Consider the following 23,904-nt stretch of genomic DNA (forward strand, 5'->3'; position numbering starts at 1 on the left):
CGCCGCCTTGTGCCTTTAATAAACCACTCGCAGTCATACTCCAACCCTCACGAAGTCAAAAGTGAGCAGTCTTACGTATCCATTTACTTTCACATTCAGGTTTACCTGACCAGGTCTGCTTCCATACCAGATGAGAGCCTGCGACTTGTTCATCCGACTCCTCTCACTTTCGGCGCTGGTCATCGGCGTCTGCTCAATGGTCGACGCTGGTCATGAAGAAGTTTTTGAGCACATCTGGACGAGACGAAGTGGAATAAAGTCACAGAAATTCGGAAACAGCATGATCAAAACTGGTGTTTCCGTGAACTACCTCCCTGGGATCCGTGAAGAAGGGGACTACGGCATTCACGTCAACAATCCTTTAGAAGTACCTGTGAAGGTCCGGGTCACAGTCAATCCCATGGACGACGATGACGACCCTCTCCCCATCACCGAGCACACCATTCAGCCCAATCCGAATACTCCCTGGTCAGAAAGGCACGTGCGCACATTGGTCAAGCTTCCACGAACAGTAGAGGTTCAATATTCAATTACCGATGCGGATGCCGAGAAGCTCCTAGGACCCCTGAGCGAAAGACAAGAGTCTATTGAAGAATTCTCCCACTCTGAAGAAGCGTCACCCTCTCATGAATAGATCACAATGTAGAGGAACTGTCATTTTTTTTTCTGGGGCGTTGGTTACGCATCATCATAATCCATGTCTTTCTCTACATTCCATCTAGAATTCCAGGAAATTTGTTGGTCCCTGCATACTGTCGAATTTAAACTCGCACATTGGGTGTATGCTGTAAAAACCCCGGGGAAGGAAGAAAAGGGGGGGGGGTAGAATTTTACAATCCTTATTTTACAAGGCATAAGCCTTGTAAATTGCATCCATTGTAAAATTACCACAAGCCGGGAGGCATTTATAATTTTGCGCACCTACTCCCATATTTTCCACCATTGTGAAACAAGCATTGTAAAAGATACTTTGTAATTTTTTTGTGCAACGGACTGAAATGTAATTTCACAAGTGATTGTCTTACAAGGATCTCCCTTGTAAAAAATAAGCCTTGCAAAAAAGCTTGTGGGGCCAAAAAACTTCAAATTCACAAGGGTTCACTTACAAGGGATACATTTTTGTCCTCCCAACAGTCGCAAAATTCTCACCAGGCAAAAGGAAATGAGAATTTTGCGAGCCATATAAAATTTTGCAAGTGATAAATTGCAAAGCAGGAAACAAAAACCCAAAAAGAAACCGCAGATGACCGCCCACCATCCCTCTCCCAAAACACACCAAATATGAGTTTAGCAAACAAATCAAGCTTGCAACGCTTGCAAAGCTTTGCGGGTACTTGATCGTGAGCCCACACGTATGGGCTTCTGTTGTCGGTCGCTAGGTATCTTGACTTTGCACGAAGTCTTTTGCTCTTCAATCGTTGGCTTGATAGTCGTGCTTGCCTGCTTTCCTTTGATGAGACATTTCTTCTCTTCGATATTTGAATCTGCGATCATTGGTTGAGGATTATTAGTCTTCAAGACTTTCAATCGTATCCTGAACTCGCCCGATGCTTTCCGTTTAAGATCACCCGGCTTTTCCTCTCCAGAGGGGGCGCCAATTGTCGCTTGGGCTGCTCCAGATGGAGAGCTGCCAGCTTCTTGAAGTCGTGTGACCTTCTTAGGTCGCCACTTCTTTTTTTGAGCGGTGGCAACCTCCTTCGCATCCAAGAGTATTTTGGGTGCTTGCTTGTCTGATATCGCCGCGATATGTTGATCTTCAATTGGCAAATCGTCCCCATTAAGCGGAAAATTGACCTTCTTAGGTCGCCGGTTCTTTTTGGGAGCGGCGGCAACCTCCTTCCCATCCGATAGTATCAACTTGGGCCCTTGCTTGTCTGATAGAGCCGCGATTTGTTGATCTTCAATCGGCGAATGGTCCTGATTAAGCGTTGGGATGAGTTGACTAGGCGAATTGTTGAGAAGCATGCCCAGATGGGCAAATGGCAACGATCCAGGCGCTCCCGGGTGGTCACGAGCGATGTTCGCAATGCTCTTGGAGACGAATTCGTCTTCGCTTGCGCTCCACGGTCGTGAGTAAAACACCCAGCTCGTGTTGGGTGTGCGTCCAGCGATCGTACTATGATCAGGACTGATCAGCCGAGCAATCCCACCGTTCTGGCGGTCGTCGTGCAGCCATACACCCGAGATGCCGCCGACGTTCTTCAGCATTTTACACCAGTAATGCACCCCGTTCCAGAAGCCGCGGGAGATGAGGATGTATCGGACGCCGTGGAAATCCAACTTGGCAGGGAAATCAAGTCCTGCCATAAACTCTAGCTGTTCGGCTTCATCAAAGATCGTTGACACTTGCACCAACAAGTATAAGTGTTGGGGTGGCCCCCCGCCCTCAACAGACAAGACAGATTTTTCAATGAGGTGGTGGGGTTCTTGTTTCTTCTTTGTAGGGCACACCTTGCAGACAAGGCCCGAAATCGACACAATACCATCTGTTGACCACGTTGTTAAAAGAGTTTGGATCGAATGTGGATCTAAAGCAGCTGTTTCAAAAGTATCCCGTTGGATTCGGATAGCAGTTATGCCTCGGTTTCCACGGGGATGGGGCTGTTGGACCTGCATTCGACCTTCGCACGAAGCCATCCGGAGTTCGGTAAGTGTAAAGAGTTCTTGAGGAGGATAAACACCTTTTGTGTTCTTCCTGATGGCAGGATTGATGAGCAAGTCGATGAAAAGATCGGTTGAGCAAAAGACACCGCGGTTAAAACTGCCTGGAGACATCTTGTTGGCAGCCGAATGTAGGGTGTTTTGCGCATTTGTAAGCAGGGACCGGATTTGACCAGTTTGAGTCAATTCCCATGTGCTCCTCGCGTTAAAATGCTTGAGGAGCGTGGTGAAGATGTCGTTCTTGAGGCCATTCGTCCCACGTAACCAGAGCGGATTGAACATAGCGTATAGGCTCTCGAGTGCGGCTGCCAACCAGCAGCGATTTTTCCTCGCCGAATCTTCTGATGCCGAGTACGATATGTAGGTTGTCATACAATCCTTGATTAAGTTGCGCGAACCAGGTGGCCGGCCTCCAGAATTCTTCGGGAGCAAGGTGGCGGTGGTGTCCGGAGCCCGACCATCATTAGTCTCAGCTTTCTTCCGGTTCGCGGGATTTCGCTTTGGTGGTTTCTGCCAACCAACGGATAATGCGAGATCTTGCTGAGCTTTATTCTTCGCACCATATTCAATTGAAACACCCCTCATTACCGCTTGCCAGTCGTCTTCAAGAGTCTTTACGAAGGCGTAGAGCTGGGCCATGCCGACAATCAAGCACTTTTTCCCTTTGCTGTCACCAAAGGGTGGTCAGTAGCCGCTAAAATTAACTTGAATAACAAACACAAGGAAGAAACCAACCTGATCATGTAATACAGTCTATGCATACTCTCCTGCGCGTTTGTGGTATCGGGAAGGTTGTCGTTGCCGTCTGCCGAGTTGGTGAGCATATGCCTTTTGGATGGGAAGAGAATTGCTTCGATGTCGACCATAGTCCACCAATCTAACCATTGCTTGGTCTTTGGGAAGAGCCGTCGGAGCTCATCAATCTTCTGCTCATGGTTTGGCCCTCCTTCTTCGGGCAAAACCAAAAGGTCCAGGCAGAGCTTTTGAAACTGTGCCTGTGATTCCAATGCGATTTGTTAGGTCTGTTTCTCATTGTGATGCAAAAAGAGATTAAGGGACATCACCTCTTGCTCAGGTGGGACAACGGCCCGGTTTCGTTTCACCCGCGTGACTTGAGCTCGAAAATGCTCATGGCATCCCTTCAACTTGGCAAGGGCCTGTTGACGGTCAGTGACACCAAAAACCTTCATATAAGCCATTACGAAACCCTCCCTCTGAGCCAGAGAGAAATCGACCACTTGGCGGACAAGGGTCTCGCGATCCGTGACTGTGAAAGACGGCTGAATAAACTGTTCGAAGAGTGTTGTGAAGTGCGCCTGGTAGTATTCGGCGCCAAGCCCTCGAATCCAGGAAAGTTGGACGGGTATCCAACGCGTGGTCTCCTCACAGAACATCGATGTAGATAGCAAATAACCTGTCTCAAAAAGCTTGTATGTCACATCAGACAAGAGCCCCCCGCTGTATACCTCGTTGTTATGATTGCGGGTGACCAATCGTTCCGCCATCCACTTGGTTTGAAACGTAAAGTGTTCCATGCCTGGTTTGAACAATACCGATATGATCATGAGGCCCACACTAGCACGCAAGCGTCAGCTGTGTTTTTGCTTTCCAAAATGAATTATCAAAATGAATAGGGACTTACTAGTTCCATTGGAACATGTCATGTAAGAACTTATCCCCAAGCCCAGCGCCACCCTTGTCTGGGTTGATTCCAAGCTCGATGAGGATGCGCCGCCGATGATATCGCAGCCTGTCACTATTCACGAAAGACTCATGGATCTGGGTCACGCTTTCAAACGGGTTCAGAGGTGCGGTGGGCTTCCCTAACTATAAGAAACAAGAAGAATCTATCCATCAGATAATTGAACCGTTTGAAAGGTAAAGGGAAGCACTTACTTTGAGCTTGAAAGCACCCGCCGCTGGGTTCTTCATCACTTTGTTTTTTAGCTTCAGCTTTGACAGGGGGTCCGGCTTTTTCGGAGCTGGCCATGGGTGCTTATGGGTGCCATGGTGCCGGAGAATCGCCCATCCAGTTAGCTTGTTCTCATCGAATCTGATCAGAGTGTTCTTGCAGGCTTGATGTCCAACCTTCCCCGGGCATTTCCCGGCGGAGCCTGGGCATTTTGGATCACTAATAGTCGGGTTTCACCTCGTCAGCACTGAAAAAAATTGAGGTACAATATAAGATGAAGAAAAATCCACTGACGAGTTCAAGTATTCGGCAATCCCACCCTTGGCGGTTGGTGGAGACCCCACCCATTGGCAACCGGGCTGATTACAGATCAAAGCCCCCAGACAGTACATCCGCACTCCTTTCCAGGATTTATCGGCTCGCCAATCGACACTGGTTGTCCTGGGGAATCCGACAAATCCAAAGTTGTGGACTGTCATATCGGGAGTTTTGACAAATATGGTCTTGCCATTTGGATATAATGGGTATCCTTCATCGTCAAGCCGGCAGTTATGGTCAATGAACGTCTCTTCGTTTCCAGAAGGGGCAAAGAATATTTTCCTTCCGTTTATGGGCTTGTCATCGGGGTCTTTGGAAGAGGGGGGCTGGGAGAAATCATTGCAATCAACGCTGCCGTCTGACATGTGCCAAGTAATTTCCGATAAAGAAAGTTTTGCGTATCAAAATAAAGTGATTTTGATGAGTAAACCAGCAGGGAAGAATGGGCCAATCGGCGAAACAGAGGAGCTGAGGGGGGAAAAAGAGAAGGTGGAAGGACATACATAGAAATGGTTGGAAATCCAACGTGATCGAGGCATTGAGGCGTGTAAAATTCCTGTTCCATTGCAAGTTCCAATACTTTTCCGGGCGAATACTGGCGTGTAAAACAAGGCTTGTAACCTGTACGCCGTATAAATACATTTCTGTGTCCCGATCATGAAATTCCAAAGGTGGTGTCACAAGGTTTGTGAAACATGCAGTGGAAAATTATGTAAAAGCTCTGTACGTAGTATATTTACATAGTATGTATTACAAGACATAATTTACAAGGGCCGAGACAAGTCCGAAAGGGGCGGAAAACTATGTATTACTCCATACGTCCCATAAATTCCCAACCCATCGCGTTCACAAGGCTTATGCCTTGTAAAATAAGTTTTGTAAAACTCACGCACCCGGAAGAAAAGGTACCACCCGACTACACGATCGTAGCGGGCATCAACTCTCCCCCGGAGAGGTATACACCAGGCCATAACATATGCATCCGTCTATGCATGTCGATCTGCATGCGTCATCAATCTACATACATAGTCATGACGATCGATCTGGACCCCGCTTGTGAACTCTGGTCATCCACACATTATTCGCCAATAACTCAATTCCCCCTTTCCGTTCCGTTCTCTCTTCCTCTTATCAAATCATCATCGCTTTCATTGTCAACCCTTCGACCCTCATCGATTCTATCTTATTCGAAGACATTCTCCTTTGCATCGAATCAATCATAAAAATCTGATAACTCAATCTTAACCCTCGTCGACTTCAATCTCTCAGGAGGAGCTAGGATCAGTCTCTGGGCAGGTATACAGTCTTATTTCTTACTGTCGACCAACATCATTCAACTTGTTATTGACATTGTTGTATACTCAATCACTTTATGCTTTTCCGTTGTGATAATCCTGGTGTTTGCGTGTCGTCATTGTTATCATTGTGTCGAGATTTCTTTGGTTTAATTCATTTTTCTTTAAGGTATTTATCAGCATTTTATTGTTACGATTGTTCTATAACTATTGTTCTATAACTAATCTGTTTTCATTTCATTCCTTTAAGTGTTATTTACTTTTATTGAGTTTTACTATATATCTGTTTCAATAAAGTAATTCGTCTACCATTTTTACACATACATACCATAGTAGTCTCCCACTCGTAAATTTAATATAGCTTGGGCTTAGCTCCACCGGGAGTGGTTGAGATCATTGGCCAATCTGGAGGACTTCGCGCCATTCCGCAGCCAGAAAGCCTTAATTTTTGCGGACAAGTGCTGTCCCAGGGCCTGCAGATCTGGTTCTGCAGGGTCTGTAGATCTCGACGGGAAGAGCTAGCCTCGAGCTACAGTAGCCCCCGGCAAGGATGCTCTGATCGAGATGGGGGGTGCTCTGGCGGTGCGCTGTGGTGTGTTGCAGTGGGCCGGGCGAGAAGCGGGGCGGGCGACCGAGAACCACCACGAACAGTGCCAGCACCCTCCCGCCGATGGCCTCCACCGGCTACACCCTCGCCCACCCGGCCGACCTCGATGGCGAGACCAGCTACACCTTCAGTCAGTCATCCCCTGCTCACTCCCCAAAACCCAGCCCCAAGTAGCTGATCCGTCTCCTCGCTCTCCTGCCAGCCTGCGGGAAGATAGACGCCGGGGTGCGTATTCCACTAACTGGCAGCAGCAGAAAGAAAACTCATCGAAAACTGTGCATCTTTTCGTTGCCAGATCGCAGTTCTTATCGGCTCTCATGCGCATCTGATCGAGTTTCCGTCGCTGCTGCTTCCCCCCGGATGCGAGACAGGATCGATCGTCAGCATCACTTGCACGCGTGACAATGCAGCCGAGAAAGCACAGGCGGAATCCTTCTGGGATCTGCAGACGAAGATCGTCAATCAGTTTGGACAACAGTCCCCGCAACCACCCAGCCTTCGACTCCGGTCGGTCACCCAGACATCCGTCACACTCGAATGGGACAAGCTGGAGCTGGCCCAATGCAAACTGCTCTCGCTGTCGATGTGGAAGAACGGCCAACGGCTCGGAACCCTCCCCAACCCACTCAACAACACATCCACCAAGCTCTCAGGGCTAGACCTCGACAGCGAGTACTCCTTCCATCTGGTCATGAAAACCACCGGCGGCTCATTCAACTCGCAGCAGATCAAAGTCAAGACCCATTCACTCAACGACACCTCCGGCATCAACGTCTGCTTTGGGGTCATCGTCCCCGAGGAGCTCAAGGAACAGGCCAAGGAAGCAATCCAACAGCTCGACGGCAGATGGTCCGACAAGATCCAAATCGACACCACCCACTTCGTGTGCACGATGCCCTACCAGGCCCAGCATGGCCCCAACAAGACCGCACAGCCGAACACCTTTCCGTCTCTTGAATACCAGCGCGCCCTCCAGCTATCCATCCCCGTCGTCCAGCCCTCGTGGCTACAGGCCTGTTTACATGAACGCAAAATGGTGCCCATCGCCGCCCATTATCTGGGAGCCCAACCACCGCCCCTGGGCACCTCCCCGACGACGATCAACTCCGCCGGCCCTTTCACACGTGCCCGCTCAGCCAGCAAGTCCAACACCCAGTCCTCGGCCCCCATGTCCCCCGGAACCGTCCACGAAGGCGGCTACAATCCGGCTGGGCCTTCGGGACCATCTGCGAGTGGCAGTCGCCAGCACGAGCGTGCAAACTCGGCCCCCGCTCTCGCCGCCATCCCTGATACGAAAGACCACGTCGAAAAATCATCATCCGCCGCGCTCTCAGTGATCATAGAGAATAAAGACAGCGACACGGTGGCCAGCCAAAAGGAGAACGGAACCCTGGCGGGGACAGCCTACAACCCCGCCCAACCATCCTCATCTCGTGACGTGCACCTGGTGACTCCGGAGACGACGACCGAGTCCGCGGCTTCGGAGAAAACGCTGAAGGTTTCTACGACACTCGAGCAGTACGCCCTGGACCACCAACAGCCTCATCTGCCGACCCCGCCGACGTTCACGACGGGGCTGTCGGACATCTTGAAGGAGAACGTGGACTCGCCGGCAGAGAACGAGAGCAGCAGTCCGGCGGGGCCCCACGAGCCCCTGGGCCAGCCGCCTGGGCCGCCGGCCGGCGCGGCCTCCTCGGCTCGGGCGGGCGGTCCGAACGGAGAGACCAAGGGGGCCCCGGCCGAGGAGGAGGAAGCCGAGCCGAGGGCTGAGGACGCGGGGCCCTCGTCGACGCGGGGGATGCACCAACTGACGGCCGAGAACAGCGGCCTAGTGGACCAGAGTCTGGCCCAGCTGACCAGCCAGGACGCTCCGCCGACCCGGAGGATGGGCGACGAGGCCGGCGACGACGACGACCCGTTCTCCGCCGCCAGCCCGACCATCTCCAACCCCTCCCCGCTCGCCGACCGGCCCGGGTTCAGCCGCTCTAACTCGCTCAACCACGCCCCCTTCGTCGGCTTCTTGTCCCCCGCTAGCTCCCATCTCTCGCCCGTCATCGGCCCTAATCCCGGCCACATCCTGGCCCCCGTGCCCGACGAGCCTCCGCCGCCTGGCGGGCCGGGCCAGCCTCTCACTCCCGCATCCCTGCCCGATGCGCCCGTCCCCGCTGCCTCAGAAGCGGCCCTCGCCGGGCCCACGATGCCCGAGAGTCTCGCCGCCGACGCCCCCCTCCGGCCGCTGGCATTCGGGGCCACGCCGGAGGACGAGCCGGAGGAGGCGGCCGACGAGAAGGCCGGCTCGGGCTCCGGCGACACCTTCTTCTCCTCCACCTCCGACGCCCTCCCCGCCCCGGACCTCCCGGGCGGCCTCCCTGCGCCGGCCCCGATCAGCCCCGACGGCCTCGCTCTCGACCAAACTAACGACAGCATCGATCTGCGCGACTTCCACGACCTCAGCCTCGCCGATCTGCCCGACCATCCCACTCCACCCCAGCCGGACACATAATCCCTCCCCCCAAAAAACCCCTTGTCGATCTCCCTTCCGTTGTCCATGTTCTCTTGACGTGATGGCTGTGTGGCGCCTGGCTCCAGGTCTCCATGTCTTGTTAACTTTTGTGGTATATTTTGTCTATTTATTTGTATGTGGGCCGATGATATTATAGAGTGATTGTTACACATGAACCGGGGGCCTTTTTGTGAGATGGAGCGGGGCGCGAGAGCGCGCAAGGCCGCGGGGGGAGATGGTGGGGCAGAAGAGATTCGAGTCTGGGGGTCTTCTGGCTGGATGCGGGCTTCCAGAGCCCGGGGTGCCGGACTGGGATTGGGGCCCTGTGCGCGGCGCTTCGTTGGTCCCTCTGCCGCTGGAGGAGAGGACCTGGGCTGGTTGAGAGTTGGTAGGAATGCCCCAGAGTGGTGCTTGGTTTGCACCCCCCCCATTCTTGGTGGACCCTGCATTCTACACACCGGCCAGGCTGTCTGGCTGGTTCGCCACTGTGGCAAAGCTTTTTTTTGTGGGAATAAAGAAAGCCCCACAGGCAGGTGTGATTATTTCTTTTCATCAAGACACCATCGTCTGCTTCTGGTGAGCGGCGCTACATTGCTTGTAATGGTTTCCTCTTTATTTCGTTTGATAGATCCTCGTAAGAAAACTACTAGTTCATGGTACATCTTCGGCACATACAAATGATATAGGTATAATCCACATTGTGTGGAGAGTTGACAGAGACGTTCTAGATTGGAAGGTTGGTTGAAGGATGAGAAGAGAAGAAAAAAGATGTGGGTATGTAGAGTTTCTGCGCAACGGGTCATTATCACTGTCAGTGGAACGAAGAATAGAGAATGATTGTGAGCCGATATGCTTGACTGATGCGTTGAAAATGAAGAATTATCGACAACACTCACCACCTGTGGTTGCTCTTCCTAGTGTGAAGCTGTGTCCGCAGCAGCAGCAGAATCAGTGGTGCCGCCAGTGCCAGAGGGGCTCGTGTTCAGCTGCTGGGCCTCTTGGGTGGTCGGAGATTCCTTATGACTGGGCTGCGGATTTCAACGGAGGAGTGAGCAAGGACGTGGCCATAGGATGGTGAACTTCGCGACAGCTTACCTCGGCGCCGTCCTTCTTGTTCTCGGCGGCCGTCGTGGCGGCAGGTTGATTTCGCTTGGTGTGCGTGCCGGCGCCGTGCGTCGCGTCCGCCGCATCAGTCGTCGGGCCAGCATCGGCATTCAGTTGAGAAGTTGGGGGAGCCGAGTCGGCCTTCTCCGCCGATCCGGCAGGTTGATTTTGCTGTGAATGCGCGCCAGCGCCGTGCGCCGCATCAGCTGTTGGGCCATTAGTGTCAGCATTCAGTTGAGAAGTCGGGGGAGCTGAGTCGGCCTTCTCCGGCGGTCCGGCAGGTTGATTTCGCTTGGTGTGCGCGCCGGCGCCGTGCGTCGCGTCCGCCGCATCAGTCGTCGGGCCAGCATCGGCATTCAGTTGAGAAGTTGGGGGGGCTGAGTCGGCCTTCTCCGGCGGTCCGGCAGGTTGATTTCGCTTTGTGTGCGCGCCGGCGCCGTGCGTCGCGTCCGCCGCATCAGTCGTCGGGTCAGCATCGGCATTCAGTTGAGAAGTTGGAGGGGCTGAGTCGGTCTTCGCAGCGTGACCATCGCTGGCGGGGTTGCTGGCGGCAGCTCCGTCCGCGTTTCGCTTTGTGTGCTTGGCATCACCGGACTGGCCATCGGCAGCTGGCTGGCCACTTGGAGGATCGGCATTTAGCTGGGAAGTAGAAGGCGCCGAGTCTGTCTTCTCAGCGTGACCACCGCTGGCGGGTTTGCTGGCGGCAGCTCCCTCGGCATTTCGCTTCGTGTGCTTGGCATCACCGGACTGGCCATCGGCTGCTGGCTGGCCAGTTGTCGCATCAGCGTTTAGCTGAGAAGTAGAAGGCGCCGAGTCTGTCTTCTCAGCGTGACCATCGCTGGCGGGTTTGGTGTTGGCCTAAGTTTGGATTCAAGTATCAGCTCACTGCCGAGAAGCGGGTCGTGTCGCGGGGACTTACCTGTGCTGCAGCCGCCTCGGACTTGGCTCCGCCGACTTCAGCGGGACCGGAGGCTGCCGGAGTGCCGGCCTTCTCCTGTGCAACGTCGCCCGCAGACGACGGGGCAGCTGAGGCAAGTCCGGCCAAGGCTGAGACAACCAGGACGAAAGAAAAGAGGGTCTTTCTGGCTTGCATCTTGGATTCGTTCGGAGTTTTCGTCGGAAGCGTAAGAAGGTATGTATCAGCTGCTGGGGTGGGGCTGTCGATGGCTGGATGGGCTGCTGGGGCTGGAGTGAGCTGAGGAATCCCCAAACCGACACGGAAGGCCTTGCTTTTATATTCGTCGGCCATGAGGCCTTCGCTGCACCCGACTAACTGGCCGATGCCCTTGGAGGTGAGTTCAAAATGACGACCATCAGCGACCATCACACACCATGTGAACATATCCTTCCCAACAGAAGGAGATGTGTGGATCAGCAATTGATCATCTGCTTGTGGCTCCAGCTTCGACATCAATTCTTCCTTCACTTTCTACTGCTTCCCACGGGATCCTTGATGGTACCGACGGCCCAACTCAATCGGAGCCATGACTGTCTTTGAAAATCTACGCAGAACACACCGTATTCCAGACTACACAAACTATGGTTGGTTGGTGGGTCCACACATTCCTTCAGTCGGGAAGGATCTGTCATGGTGTGTGCGCGTCATCTATTCCGGATCACATGGAGGAGCGGCGGTCTGGTGCAGGATGCCATCAGATCGGTGCTGCATAGTTGCCACTCAGTGTCTCTATGATGGATGCGTATCAAACATCAGTTGGTCACCAACACAAGGTAGACCAGTCACCAGACAGGCCGATGATTATAAAACCAAGGCCTTCCGTGCCGGTTTGGGGATTCCTCAGCTCACTCCAGCCCAAGCAGCCCATCCAGCCATCGACAGCCCCACCCCAGCAGCTGATACATACCTTCTTACGCTTCCGACGAAAACTCCGAACGAATCCAAGATGCAAGCCAGAAAGACCCTCTTTTCTTTCGTCCTGGTTGTCTCAGCCTTGGCCGGACTTGCCTCAGCTGCCCCGTCGTCGACGGGCGATGTTGCACAGGAGAAGGCCGGCACTCCGGCAGCCTCCGGTCCCGCTGACATCGGCGGAGCCAAGTCCGAGCCGCCTGCAGCACAGGTAAGTCCCCGCGACACGACCCGCTTCTCGGCAGTGAGCTGATGCTTGAATCCAAACTTAGGCCAACACCAAACCCGCCAGCGATGGTCACGCTGAGAAGACAGACTCGGCGCCTTCTACTTCTCAGCTAAACGCTGATGCGACAACTGGCCAGCCAGCAGCCGATGGCCAGTCCGGTGATGCCAAGCACACGAAGCGAAATGCCGAGGGAGCTGCCGCCAGCAAAACCGCCGCCGATGGTCACGCTGATAAGACAGACTCGGCGCCTTCTACTTCCCAGCTAAATGCCGATCCTCCAAGTGGCCAGCCAGCTGCCGATGGCCAGTCCGGTGATGCCAAGCACACAAAGCGAAACGCGGACGGAGCTGCCGCCAGCAACCCCGCCAGCGATGGTCACGCTGCGAAGACCGACTCAGCCCCTCCAACTTCTCAACTGAATGCCGATGCTGACCCGACGACTGATGCGGCGGACGCGACGCACGGCGCCGGCGCGCACACAAAGCGAAATCAACCTGCCGGACCGCCGGAGAAGGCCGACTCAGCCCCCCCAACTTCTCAACTGAATGCCGATGCTGGCCCGACGACTGATGCGGCGGACGCGACGCACGGCGCCGGCGCGCACACAAAGCGAAATCAACCTGCCGGACCGCCGGAGAAGACCGACTCAGCTCCTCCAACTTCTCAACTGAATGCCGACGCTGGTGCCCCGACCGCCGATGCGGCGGATGCGACGCACGGCGCCGGCGCGCACACAAAGCGCAATCAACCTGCCGGATCGCCGGAGAAGGCCGACTTGGCTTCCCAGACTTCTCAACTGAATGCCGATGCTGGCCCGACGACTGATGCGGCGGACGCGACGCACGGCGCCGGCGCGCACACCAAGCGAAATCAACCTGCCGCCACGACGGCCGACGAGAACAAGAAGGACGGCGCCGAGGTAAGCTGTCGCGAAGTTCTCCATCCTATGACCACGTCCTTGCTCACTCCTCCTCCGTTGAAATCCGCAGCCCAGTCATAAGGAATCTCCGGCCACTCAAGAGGCCCAGCAGCTGAACACGAGCCCCTCTGTCAGCACTGGCGGCAGCACTGATTCTGCTGCTGCTGCGGACACAGCTTCACACTAGGGAGAGGAACCACAGGTGGTGAGTGTTGTCGATAATTCTTCATTTTCAACGGATTAGTCAAGCATATCGGCTCACAATCATTCTCTATTCTTCGTTCCACTGACAGTGATAATGCCCGGTTGGGCGGAAACTCTACATACCCACATCTTTTTTCTTCTCTCCTCTCATCCTTCAAACAACCTTCCAATCTAGAACGTCTCTGTCAACTCTCCACACAATGTGGATTATACCCATATCATTTGTATGTGCCGATAGGAACAAGATGTACCACGAACTAGTAGTTTTCTTACGAGGATCTATCAAACGAAATAAAGAGCAAAAACTTACATGGGATGTCTTGGTTGAAACCCAGAGAGCGCAGCTCACTAGAGTCAGACCATGGTGTCTTCATGAAAAGAAATACTTACACCTGCCTGGGGTTTTCTTTATTCTTGCAAACCATGCTTGAGCAAAGTCGTGTGGAATGCAAAGTTCCCCAAGAACGACACCGGCGTCAAGCCTCAAACCCAGGTCCACTCCTCCAGTGGCAGAGGGACCGATGAAGCACCCAGCAGACTCAGAGGGACCCCAATCCGCGCAATCTACGCTTTTGAAGCCCGCATCCAGCCACAAACATAACACAAGTCCTTCCTCGGGGGAGCAGAGCGACCTACGAAGGAGTTACGTGTAAAGAACCTGCCACACTGTTATGGCTTTTTGAGACGAAACTAAAATACTGTTTTTGATTTTCAAGATTTTTGAGAAGATAACGTAAAATAACAAAATAAGTCTCTTAAGGAAAATAGAAACAAGATTGAATCATCGCTTTTTATAAGGAAAATGAGAGTATCTTAATGAAAGAACATTCTACTAATCGTAACACAACGTAGATAAAAACAACTGTTCAATAACACATCATGATCCGTTTTGTGATCTAAAGCGTAACCGAGAGATTGTATAGATTTTACACATTATAATTTTTTGTTTTTGTTTTCTTTTTGCTGTTTCTGACATGAGTTTGACATTACGTGCCCCTGAAGTGGCATGTCTGGCACTCCAGGATCAACCAAAATGGCAGTCAAGATGCCAGACTTGCCTATTTTCCCCCAAAACTCCCGGCAGACTTGTGATTCTTGCCGTGCCTTTTGCACTATTGGAATCACACGCTTCTCAGCTCATTTAAATTTAACCCACCTTAAACTTCTAAATATCCATCCCCCCTGGCAAGACACGTCTTGTACATGTTGTTCCGTGTTGGATTTCTGTCATCAATCTGCCCCCTTTGAGGCCGTGCAAGCTCAGGGAATTTCAAATTTTGAGCTCAAAAATACCTGTAACACTTCTTCAGAACCAGTCCAGAGTAGGTGGTGGATTGGGCTAGTAATTATGAGGTGCAGTAAGCTCAAAAAAACAAGGAGTGAAAGCTGAGATAGCAGGCTACAAGTCTATCTCCTCAGATTTTTCCAAACCACAAACTACACGTTTTAAATCACTTTTTACACAAAACAATGCTGCTTAGAAGAAAAAATCAAGTCTGTAGGAAACTTAGTTAGCTTTGATCCAGCCGGACAACCCTTAGTCCCATCTCACTCCTCAATTTGTTGGCTTTGCTTTCTTGTCCCCGCTCCATCGGACAAGAAGGCTCCCGATTCGTGTGTGACAATCTATCTGCAATATCATTATTATCAGAGTTGAGTTCTGGTGGCTCAAAGGAAAACACCACCAAAACCCCAATTTCTCTCACGCAAAGATTCCTGATAAGTTGTCTCTCCGGAAAAGCCTCAGGCAAGAGAGGGACCTGTTTAAGTTTGTGAAGCGGCTGAAGCTGGCTGAGTCTCTGCCTCTGGTCGACAAGCCAAGAGGCCGAAGCAAGCGCGCAGCCAAGTTGCGTTATGCATATTCAATTTCCGTCCCCATCTGTAAAACTTGCTGCCCCGGCTGAGGCTCGCAGCAAACCACCTCTCTATGACTCTCCCCAACCATTGCCCACCCGACCTCCTTCACCACACATACAGCATCCCCGACCTCCACCCAGCGGACACCTCTGCCCAGCCAATGCATCACATCATCACCCAGCCCCAAGCTCCCACCGGCCCAGTTCTTCGGCCGATCCCAGAAGTCATCTCCCCCAAGACATCCTACATATCCTCGAGTCCAATTTCACCGGCGATTCCGCAGACAACCAGGACCGCAAAGATCAGCAGATCAGTCGTGTTGCCGAAGAACTGAGAGTCAAAGCTCGCTTGAGCCGATACCGACGGGTGCGAGATCAACTCTCAGATAGTGAAGATGAAGACAGCGAGCCGGGAAAAGCAAACAGATCATCAGAGGAAGATACAGATGACGAAAGCGAAGAAAATCGAGACAAGAAGAATGATTGCCAAAAATTTGACCCTCAGAGTGACAATGAAGCAGACCTAATCGACGGAAGTGGTGATGAAGACGAAGAACAAGCCAAAAATAATAAAGCTTTGGCCAAACTCAAGACGGAGATCGAACAGATCATTGGAATTCCTCAAAACGCATCATACACTGGTCCGTTGGAAGCCGAGAAAATGATGACAGATCATGACCGAGCAGATGAAAAGCCAACCATAGCCAACGAACCCGAACTCCAGACGGCAGATGAAACTGCGCCAAAAATATCCCAAGATCCTCTGCCCACAACCATCGTGGAGCAGCAGGATCTTACTGCTCCAAAAACGATCGAAGAAGACGAGTCCGTAAAGAAGCTTCTCGCCCAAGTCAAATCTCAAATTGACCAGCTCAATCAAAGCTCAGAACATGCACCAATTAGAACGACCGTGCCCCCTGCGCCCACTTGTCCGAAAGGAGAACCGCTACCGTCAACTGTAGCTGCAGCCCAAGTGGAACCGGCTCAGCCAAGGTCTAAGTGCGTTGATGAGTTATTGGGTCACCTGCAGAATCTGTCGCCTAACATCTTTGTCCCACTCGTAGCCCCCTCGGCAAGCCGCAGGTAGCCAAGCCCAAGAAGAAGCCTCCGCCCAAGAAACGTGTGGCGGGGCCCGGCAAATCTGGAGATGAATCGGAGGACGAAGGCGGAGAAACCAACGCGTCCATGGCGGGGCCAACCACGGCCAACGAACTCAAAGAGCCCCCGCCTGATGTGGTCGAGGTGCCTTTCACGCGGGTTTCGGACGACGACGAACTGAGGTCGATCAGTCCTTTTGGCTCGGTCACTTCGCAGATCGGAAACGTGCTTGTCATCCAAGGTACCGCTGGACTAGGATACGATCGCGTGCTGGATGAGGGCACTTTAGTCTGTCAGAAGAACGGTCTGGTGGTCGGCAAAGTGAGCTGCTGCTGGTTGAATATTCACCAAAACCTCCTTTGTTTGTACTGATAAATCGCCCTCTACCGCCAGATTTTCGAAACATTTGGCTCGGTGACCAGCCCTCACTACAGCATCAGATTACCTAATCATATCCTAGCTTGCGCGCCTCGAAATGACGAAGAAGGGGTGGACCTCTCTCCCGGGGTCGAGCTATGCTACCTCCCACGGCACTCGCATTTTGTCTTCACGGCTGAACTCAAGGCACAGCCGAAGGGGACAGATGCCAGCAAATTCTACGACGAGGAGGTCGGAAACCCCGACGAGATCGAATTCAGCGACGACGAGGCTGAAGCCGAGTACCGTAAGGCGTGCAAATTAGCGAGGAAAACCGCCAAAGATCCGGGCGGGAACGGGAATCATCAGAACAATCCTCGCGCCAACCATTCAGTCCACGTCTCAGAACACGGGCGACGGATGATAGTCCACATGCCTGCTGATAAGCTCAACTATGGTGCAGATGATGTGGCTCACGATGGAACGGTAGAGTCCGATTACAGTCTCCTCGAAAGGCCGAAGGATTTCACTACCAGTCATGATACCTCGATGTCCGTGCCGACTCCCACTAACCCAACAAACAGACAGGCGTCAGGCCAAAGAGCACGAGGCAAGAAACGCGCCACTGGCGCTCGAGATAGGAACCGAAAGAATTTGGCTTCCCAGCCGTCCCATCCATCGTCCGGTCAACCCGCCAATACCGCGTCCGGAAACGGCCCAAGCCGTCCGGCTGGAACTCCCCGGACAGGCACCCAATCCGGCAGACCGTCCGGGCATGCGAATCCGCCCGTTTCTCTCTCCCCCAACCCGACCACGAACCGGTTCCAGTCCCTCACAGGAGTCCCAGGGACCATGATGATGGGCCCAGGCCCGATGAACATGAGCTTCGGGGGCCCCGCGAGTGCGAATGGGGGTCTACAGCAGAGCATGCAGTCGGCTTACATGGGGATGTGGAACGGGACCCACGGCGGGCTGCCGATGGCCCACCAGAGCCCGATGATGATGTCGGCAATGATGTCGGCAATGATGATGGGCCAGTCTTCTGGACAGCAGCAACACCCATTGGGCGCGGCCATCCCTTCCTACAACCCCCATCTTCCCTCCCCCTCCGCTAACCAGTTCTTCCAGTTCGGATGCCCGAACACCAACATCAACTCCTCGCTTCCCTCTCCCCCAACCCCCGCTTCTTCTCAGCACTTCCCCAATCATAACTCGCCCATCAATTCCCAGCTCCCGTTCGTGCTTCATCAGCCTTTCCAGAACATCCTGCCCCACCACCAGACCCTGGATCATAACCAGGCCGCGCATCAACCGCCTGCACCCAACAATAACCCCAACCTCGGCCACTTCAATCCGTGGTTCTACAGACCCCCCTGATCTGCTTCTTTCTTACGTACCCGATGTGCCTTTTTTTTGTCGCCGGAATGGACTGTCTGCTGTTTTTGCCGTCTGTCTCGGCTCGTCGCTCTTGTTTTTCTACGCGTTTCTCTCTGCGTCTGTGCCGGGTTCTTGCACTCGTTTTCCGATAAGACCATGGAGCAAGATGGAGCATGATGGGGGCTGCAGCTTGCACTGCAGCCACCGTATGTAGACCTCCCTGTGAATATGCAACTCACTCCAACAGAGTACAACATATCAATTCACTCTTCACCTTCCAACTCGCTACGGAACCTTTCAAACTCACTCCCAATAACTTGGGATCCATATGATAACCGCCTTCGGAGTTATAATCCTTCACCGAACTGATCCCAGTTCCTGCGAGTATTTAAAGCCTGCACGCAGCGCGACCTGCGTGGGAGGTGTTAAGTTCGGTCATGGATGAGTGTTGGCGCACCGGTGCTTTTTGTTGCTGGACCTGCATATACATAACAAGACTGGTTGGGTCACTGCCATCACTGGCCGGATGTGGTGCAAATCTGGCTCGTATGTATTGGCAGGGCATGGCCAAGCTTTACTGTCGAAGCGATAAGTAAATATCAACTGCGCAATAATATCTGAACCTGAACAGGGCTGCAGCAGATCAGAGAGAATCCCGTGTTGTGTTGACGCTCATCGTGAGAAGGGCGTTGACATTTACGCGCTCAATATCGTGGGAATCGCGTCAGATTCATCTCACAAATCAGCGATGTGAAAAGGCCGTTAAGAAGCAGCAGATTCCGGGGAGCAACATACCCCGGCCAAGAACAACCTCTGCATGATTTTGACATGCTTACTCACTCTTTTTACTGCTTCATTTGCTTTGCGCTTGCACTGGCTACAACAAGCCTTACAAACGAAGTTCATGAACCCCCTCGCTCACCCCAACGATACCTGGTTTCATTGGATCCTGCCAGATCGGTTCAGTTGAATTTTCTGCATACTTTCTTGGCATTCCAAGCTAATTGTCTTGCATACCGTACCGCAGCGTTCCCTGGAAGAAGTCGAAACGCACCTGAAGAGCAAGGACGTGAACCACGAAATTTTGTTGGACTTTACAGATCTGGTCCCCGACGTTTTCTGCGGGTTTTCTTTACAAATGTTTGAAGACGACCTACAACACTTGGAAAGTTTCGCTCATGTCAAGGTGCGCGAGTGCAAAAGCTGGGCAGACGATTTTGACCAAGAAGACGATTGTGACAGACTTGCTTGTAATTGGACACAGGAAATTAGTCGACTGGGGAGAATCTCGCGGCCCGGCGCATTCCAGGAACGCCGCCTGGATGGACCCCCCCATTCCAAACCCTCGCAATATCCCCCCCACATTCAGACGCGGATCTCGAAGCTACATGAAATGGGCATTTATGGTCAAGGCGTCAAGGTGGCTTTGATTGACGATGGCATCGACTGCGCGCATCCAGCATTCGGAAGCGGTTTCGGGCTCGGGTTCAAGATAGGATTTGGGAAGAGCTTTGTGAACGATGACGGCGACGGGATCGGAAAAGCCACGAGTGGTGCTTCCCACAGTCCTTGTACCCCGTGCGGCGTAAGCGATTGTCTTGTGATCTTGAAGGTGACTTATTTTGATCAAGCTCTATCGTGCAGTGGCATGGAACTTCCACGGCCGGGATGCTTGGCTCGGCAGATGTGGGCTACGGACCTATTGGAGCAGCTCCCAATGTCACCCTTGGAATGTATCGTGAGCGCCCGCTCAGCTAAATATTAACCGCCAGGAAAGTGGTTTATTTATATATTTTCTGGTATCTTATCTCAATTGCCCACCCAGGCGGTGAGGTCCTCAAGCCGCGATCCGAGAGCTCTGCATCTGTGCACGATGAGTCTGATGCCTTGTTGTTGAGTATTAGTTGCGGGATGCAAGCAAGGTAATGCTGCCTATGACGATGTGATGATGGCTGCGATGCTCCAAGCTCATAAAGATGCTGGTAAGTTTGTGAAATCTTTCATTACTCCATTTGGAATCATCGTGGAACCCGTTCGTTATCTGTCTTGTAGCGGACGTCATTTCGATTTCTATGGACAGTGTGGGCGGCTGGGGAGAGGGAAAAGCGCTATCACAAGTAGCAAATAGATTAGTTCAAGAGAAAGGCGCAATTATCATCGTGTTAGCAGGGAATCAAGGAAATGTAAGTAGATTACTCAACTCCAAACAGTCGCCGCGTTTGTTTTCATGTAACACTCTTTTCCTCTGGCGCAGGAGGGACTATTCCTCGCGGGAGGCCTAGCATCAGCAAGGAACGTTATTGCGGTTGGCTCGGTGGAGTCTCAGGCGACAATGGCTCGAAGTTTCACAGCTTCGACTGGTAAGAAGCTTACACTCTATAGACCAACCGCAATGGACCTTCCTGGCGAGTACCCGGTTTACATGACTGCCAATTCAACCGACGCCACAAGAGATGCTTGTGACGAACTACTCAAGCATACTCCGGATCTGACTAATTATATCGTGTTGATCAAGCAAGGGTATGATTCTCACTTGGATGTGTATTTAAATAGTAGGATTTTTCTGACACGGCAAGCTGCAACAGGGACTGCTCCTACTCTGATCAAGCAAAACGCGTAGTGGCCAAAGGCGCCCGACAAATTCTTTTCTATCTTGTGGGTCTTTTCGTTTATTTTTTATGTGCTTCTAATCACTCATGAGCTGAAAGATGCGGATTTCCTGCTTAGAATTCAACCAGGATCCCCACCTTGCCTTCAAAAATGTCAAAAGCCACCATTTCTGCAATACCGTTGGAAGATGGGAGGTATATTTTTGACGAGGCCAAGAAGAATCCAGCTGGATTTAAAGTTTCCTTTCCGCCGAGCGATTACTTTTATGGTGAGCTCACGAAGCGCGCCTGATATGCTTCCCAAGAACCTACCACTTGCTTTGCTTCGTAGTGAAAAATCCGGACGGGGGTTTGCCAAGTGAATATTCGACATAGTTCAGTCTATCTCATTCTTTGTGCCATCATAAGTATCGCGTCCGACTAATTGAACTCATAATACAGCGGCCCTAGTTTTGATTTTGAGAGCCCTCAGCCTGCCGTGGCTGGGGTTGGCGGTCGCGTCGTTAGTATGTTGCCAAAGCCGGGTAACTCTATCAAGGTCATCATCCACTGACCATTTTGGTTTCTGACGTTAGCAACGTTGCCTATCAAAGAGGGCAGCTATGTGAGATAATTTTTGATAAAAAAGTCAGTCGCATAAGATTTTGATGGGAACTTCACTTTGACTGTATAGGCCTTATCAAGCGGAACATCTATGTCGACCCCACAGGTCTGTTTCCCAGACGATGGATGATTCATCTGGCTTCCTGAATTAAACTGATGTTTTGAAACCGCACAGATTGCTGGTATAGCCGCATTGATCTTGAGTGCAAGAGGGAAAAAGTTTACCGGTTTAACTATGCACTCTCGATTGACGACTACCGCCAAGCCTCTCAACAGCCCGATTACCTCTTTAGGTCTTGACTGTGATTAGCTGTTCGGTAATTTTCATGAAATTCAGGGATGCGAATTCTGACTAGGATCGTGTCGCAGCTGTTGTTCATCAGGGCGGAGGTCTTGTCGACGCTTTCTGTGCGGCTTGGACAAACACCACCATCTCAGTTCCTGGTCTGGTCCTCAATGATTCAATATCATTTCGGGCAGATCAAGAATTTACAATCTCCAACAATGGCACCAGTTCTATTGATTACGTTCTAAGCCACCGTCCGGCCATCACGCTACAAACATTTTCTTCAGGATCTAAGTATGGTCGACCGGATCTCAAGCCCATTCCTTCAAATCACTCAGCCACTGCTCGGATTAGCCCCGTGCGGTTTCGACTATCACCCGGCTCATCTCAATCAATAAAAGTGAACTTTTCACCGCCTGAACATTTGGATCCTCGTTGGCTGTCGGTTTATTCAGGTTACGTCGTGATGGTAGGCGTGACTCATCGCCACGGGTGTGATTTTCCTTCAAGTCATCCCTCAAAGCAACAATCTAAAACTGATAAATTTTTGCCAATTGAAAAGGCTTCCAATTTTGAATGTGAAAGTCACAATGTCCCGTATTATGGAGTGGTAGGATCGCTCAAAAAGCAGCCAAGCAAGTGCACACGATTATCTTTCTCTTTAGTGGTGCAAAATACAGCGGCTAACTGAATTGAACATGCTTTAGTCATTGACCGCGGTCCAAATGAAGCTAAAATAGCGAATTACCCTTACCTGGCATTTGAAAAAACTGCTCCAGAGCACGGAATAACTCTAGCTTCGCCTACCGCAAATCCATCCCCACTGAGTACCGCCTTTGTTTGGAATTTGAAGGAACACAACATGACTTCTTTACACTTCAGAATGCTCTGTAAGATATTTGGTTCGTTCGAATGATTAGTAGGGCTGTCTGAACATTGATTGCGAACTCCTCTGTTTCAAAACAGTTGGCTCTCTTCTATTTCGGTTTGATATCCTGCCGGGAAACACAGTCTTATCAAACGGCACAGACGATAGGGATGTTGAGAGGTATTTCAGAGGCACGCGCTTGATTGGCGCGATGCCGGTGGATGATCCTGATGATATCAAAGCATGGGGGCGTTCTAGGTAAGTGAAAATCTTGATGCAGATTCAGTAGGATCAAGGAGCCGTAGAAAGACTGGTGATTGTAAACTGTAAATTGCAGCTTATACCACCAAACTGCACCTTGGAATGGCACCGTTATAACCCGAGATCAGAAACAAGCACGTTTGCTACCGAGCGGAAGTTACAGGCTTCTTTTCAGGTTAGTCAGCGCCATCCTCTCACCAAAAAAAACACCATGAGATGCTCATTCCGGGGCTGTCCATCAGGGCTCTGCGGGTGACCGGCCAGAAGGACAACGGATATGATTACGATCACTGGATATCCCCGCAGTTCAAGTTAATCAACTGAACATATGCGGAAACGAAAGTCCTTGCCACAACTTTGTAGTCTAGTGTAAGCGGTTCACCCCAACCGCACACCTCCAAAACTTTTCTTTTTGAATAGGAATCCAATTGAATTGTTGTCGTTTTGAAAGCAAAGGTAGTGCTGGTTGATTTACCAAGTGTGTTGGAGATGTGAAATTACATCAAGCTCCGCCGCAAAAAATTACTTTTGCAGGTTGTGAAGGATCTGGCTGTTTGCAACCAATCAATCAGTTATTTTGTGGAAAGGAGTGCTTTGCGAGAAAGGAGCATGGGCCTGAGAGTGGTTTTGGCGCCAGTCTCTGTGGGCAACCCTCCAAAGTCGAGGTCTTGATCCAGAAAGCAAGGAGATAATAGTGGGTTCTTTGTGGAACTTTTAGCTGCGGATGCATCTATTTGCTTTAGTGCTTCTGAAAGTCACCGTAAAAAACTACTTGACTTTGCACGCGCTGGGCAGCCCACAAGTACACGGCCGGCGCGATCTGCGAACTCGCATTGGGTCAAAGAGTCGGCCAGGCCAGAAAAACAGCTCTCTGACTTGAAACCACAGCACGCCAACCGGCGAGGTTGAGGGGTCGGCGGCATGCTGCCTATTTGCCGGCCTTGGTCGGTGGCCCAGCTTCGTAAGAGAT

At 51.8% G+C, this 23,904-nt stretch overlaps 6 protein-coding genes across 6 annotated transcripts; 5 read left to right on the top strand and 1 right to left on the bottom strand.

The window, feature by feature from the left end:
• Positions 1–130: 130 nt before the first annotated feature.
• On the top strand, positions 131–634 carry PtA15_5A775 (uncharacterized protein; the record flags this gene model as incomplete). Its single annotated transcript, XM_053169572.1, has 1 exon — positions 131–634. One exon carries the CDS (start codon positions 131–133, stop codon positions 632–634), a length of 504 nt encoding a protein of 167 aa, XP_053020756.1.
• A 6,222-nt stretch (positions 635–6,856) lies between these two features.
• Positions 6,857–9,296, top strand: PtA15_5A776 (uncharacterized protein; the record flags this gene model as incomplete). Its single annotated transcript, XM_053169573.1, has 5 exons — positions 6,857–6,923; positions 6,996–7,018; positions 7,089–8,424; positions 8,515–8,665; positions 8,726–9,296. 5 exons carry the CDS (start codon positions 6,857–6,859, stop codon positions 9,294–9,296), a joined length of 2,148 nt encoding a protein of 715 aa, XP_053020757.1.
• A 914-nt stretch (positions 9,297–10,210) lies between these two features.
• On the bottom strand, positions 10,211–11,742 carry PtA15_5A777 (uncharacterized protein; the record flags this gene model as incomplete). The annotated part of the gene is made up of 3 exons (XM_053169574.1): positions 10,211–10,324; positions 10,392–11,258; positions 11,320–11,742. The coding sequence occupies 3 exons, from the start codon at positions 11,740–11,742 to the stop codon at positions 10,211–10,213; spliced, it is 1,404 nt and encodes a 467-aa protein (XP_053020758.1).
• Positions 11,743–12,304: 562 nt separating this feature from the next.
• PtA15_5A778 (uncharacterized protein) lies at positions 12,305–13,602 on the top strand (the record flags this gene model as incomplete). The annotated part of the gene is made up of 3 exons (XM_053169575.1): positions 12,305–12,478; positions 12,540–13,415; positions 13,486–13,602. The coding sequence occupies 3 exons, from the start codon at positions 12,305–12,307 to the stop codon at positions 13,600–13,602; spliced, it is 1,167 nt and encodes a 388-aa protein (XP_053020759.1).
• Positions 13,603–15,473: 1,871 nt separating this feature from the next.
• Positions 15,474–18,307, top strand: PtA15_5A779 (uncharacterized protein; the record flags this gene model as incomplete). The annotated part of the gene is made up of 3 exons (XM_053169576.1): positions 15,474–16,474; positions 16,540–16,894; positions 16,967–18,307. 3 exons carry the CDS (start codon positions 15,474–15,476, stop codon positions 18,305–18,307), a joined length of 2,697 nt encoding a protein of 898 aa, XP_053020760.1.
• An 828-nt stretch (positions 18,308–19,135) lies between these two features.
• PtA15_5A780 (uncharacterized protein) lies at positions 19,136–23,258 on the top strand (the record flags this gene model as incomplete). The annotated part of the gene is made up of 19 exons (XM_053169578.1): positions 19,136–19,267; positions 19,335–19,493; positions 19,572–19,892; positions 19,952–20,045; positions 20,212–20,289; positions 20,360–20,490; positions 20,562–20,827; positions 20,893–20,962; positions 21,035–21,185; positions 21,248–21,290; positions 21,358–21,422; positions 21,492–21,520; positions 21,590–21,625; positions 21,695–21,821; positions 21,889–22,440; positions 22,513–22,695; positions 22,772–22,931; positions 23,011–23,109; positions 23,177–23,258. The coding sequence occupies 19 exons, from the start codon at positions 19,136–19,138 to the stop codon at positions 23,256–23,258; spliced, it is 2,778 nt and encodes a 925-aa protein (XP_053020761.1).
• Between the last annotated feature and the right edge of the window lie 646 nt (positions 23,259–23,904).

This window comes from Puccinia triticina, chromosome 5A, assembly GCF_026914185.1.
Source record: "Puccinia triticina chromosome 5A, complete sequence".
In the NCBI taxonomy this organism is placed as follows: Eukaryota; Fungi; Basidiomycota; class Pucciniomycetes; order Pucciniales; family Pucciniaceae; genus Puccinia; species Puccinia triticina.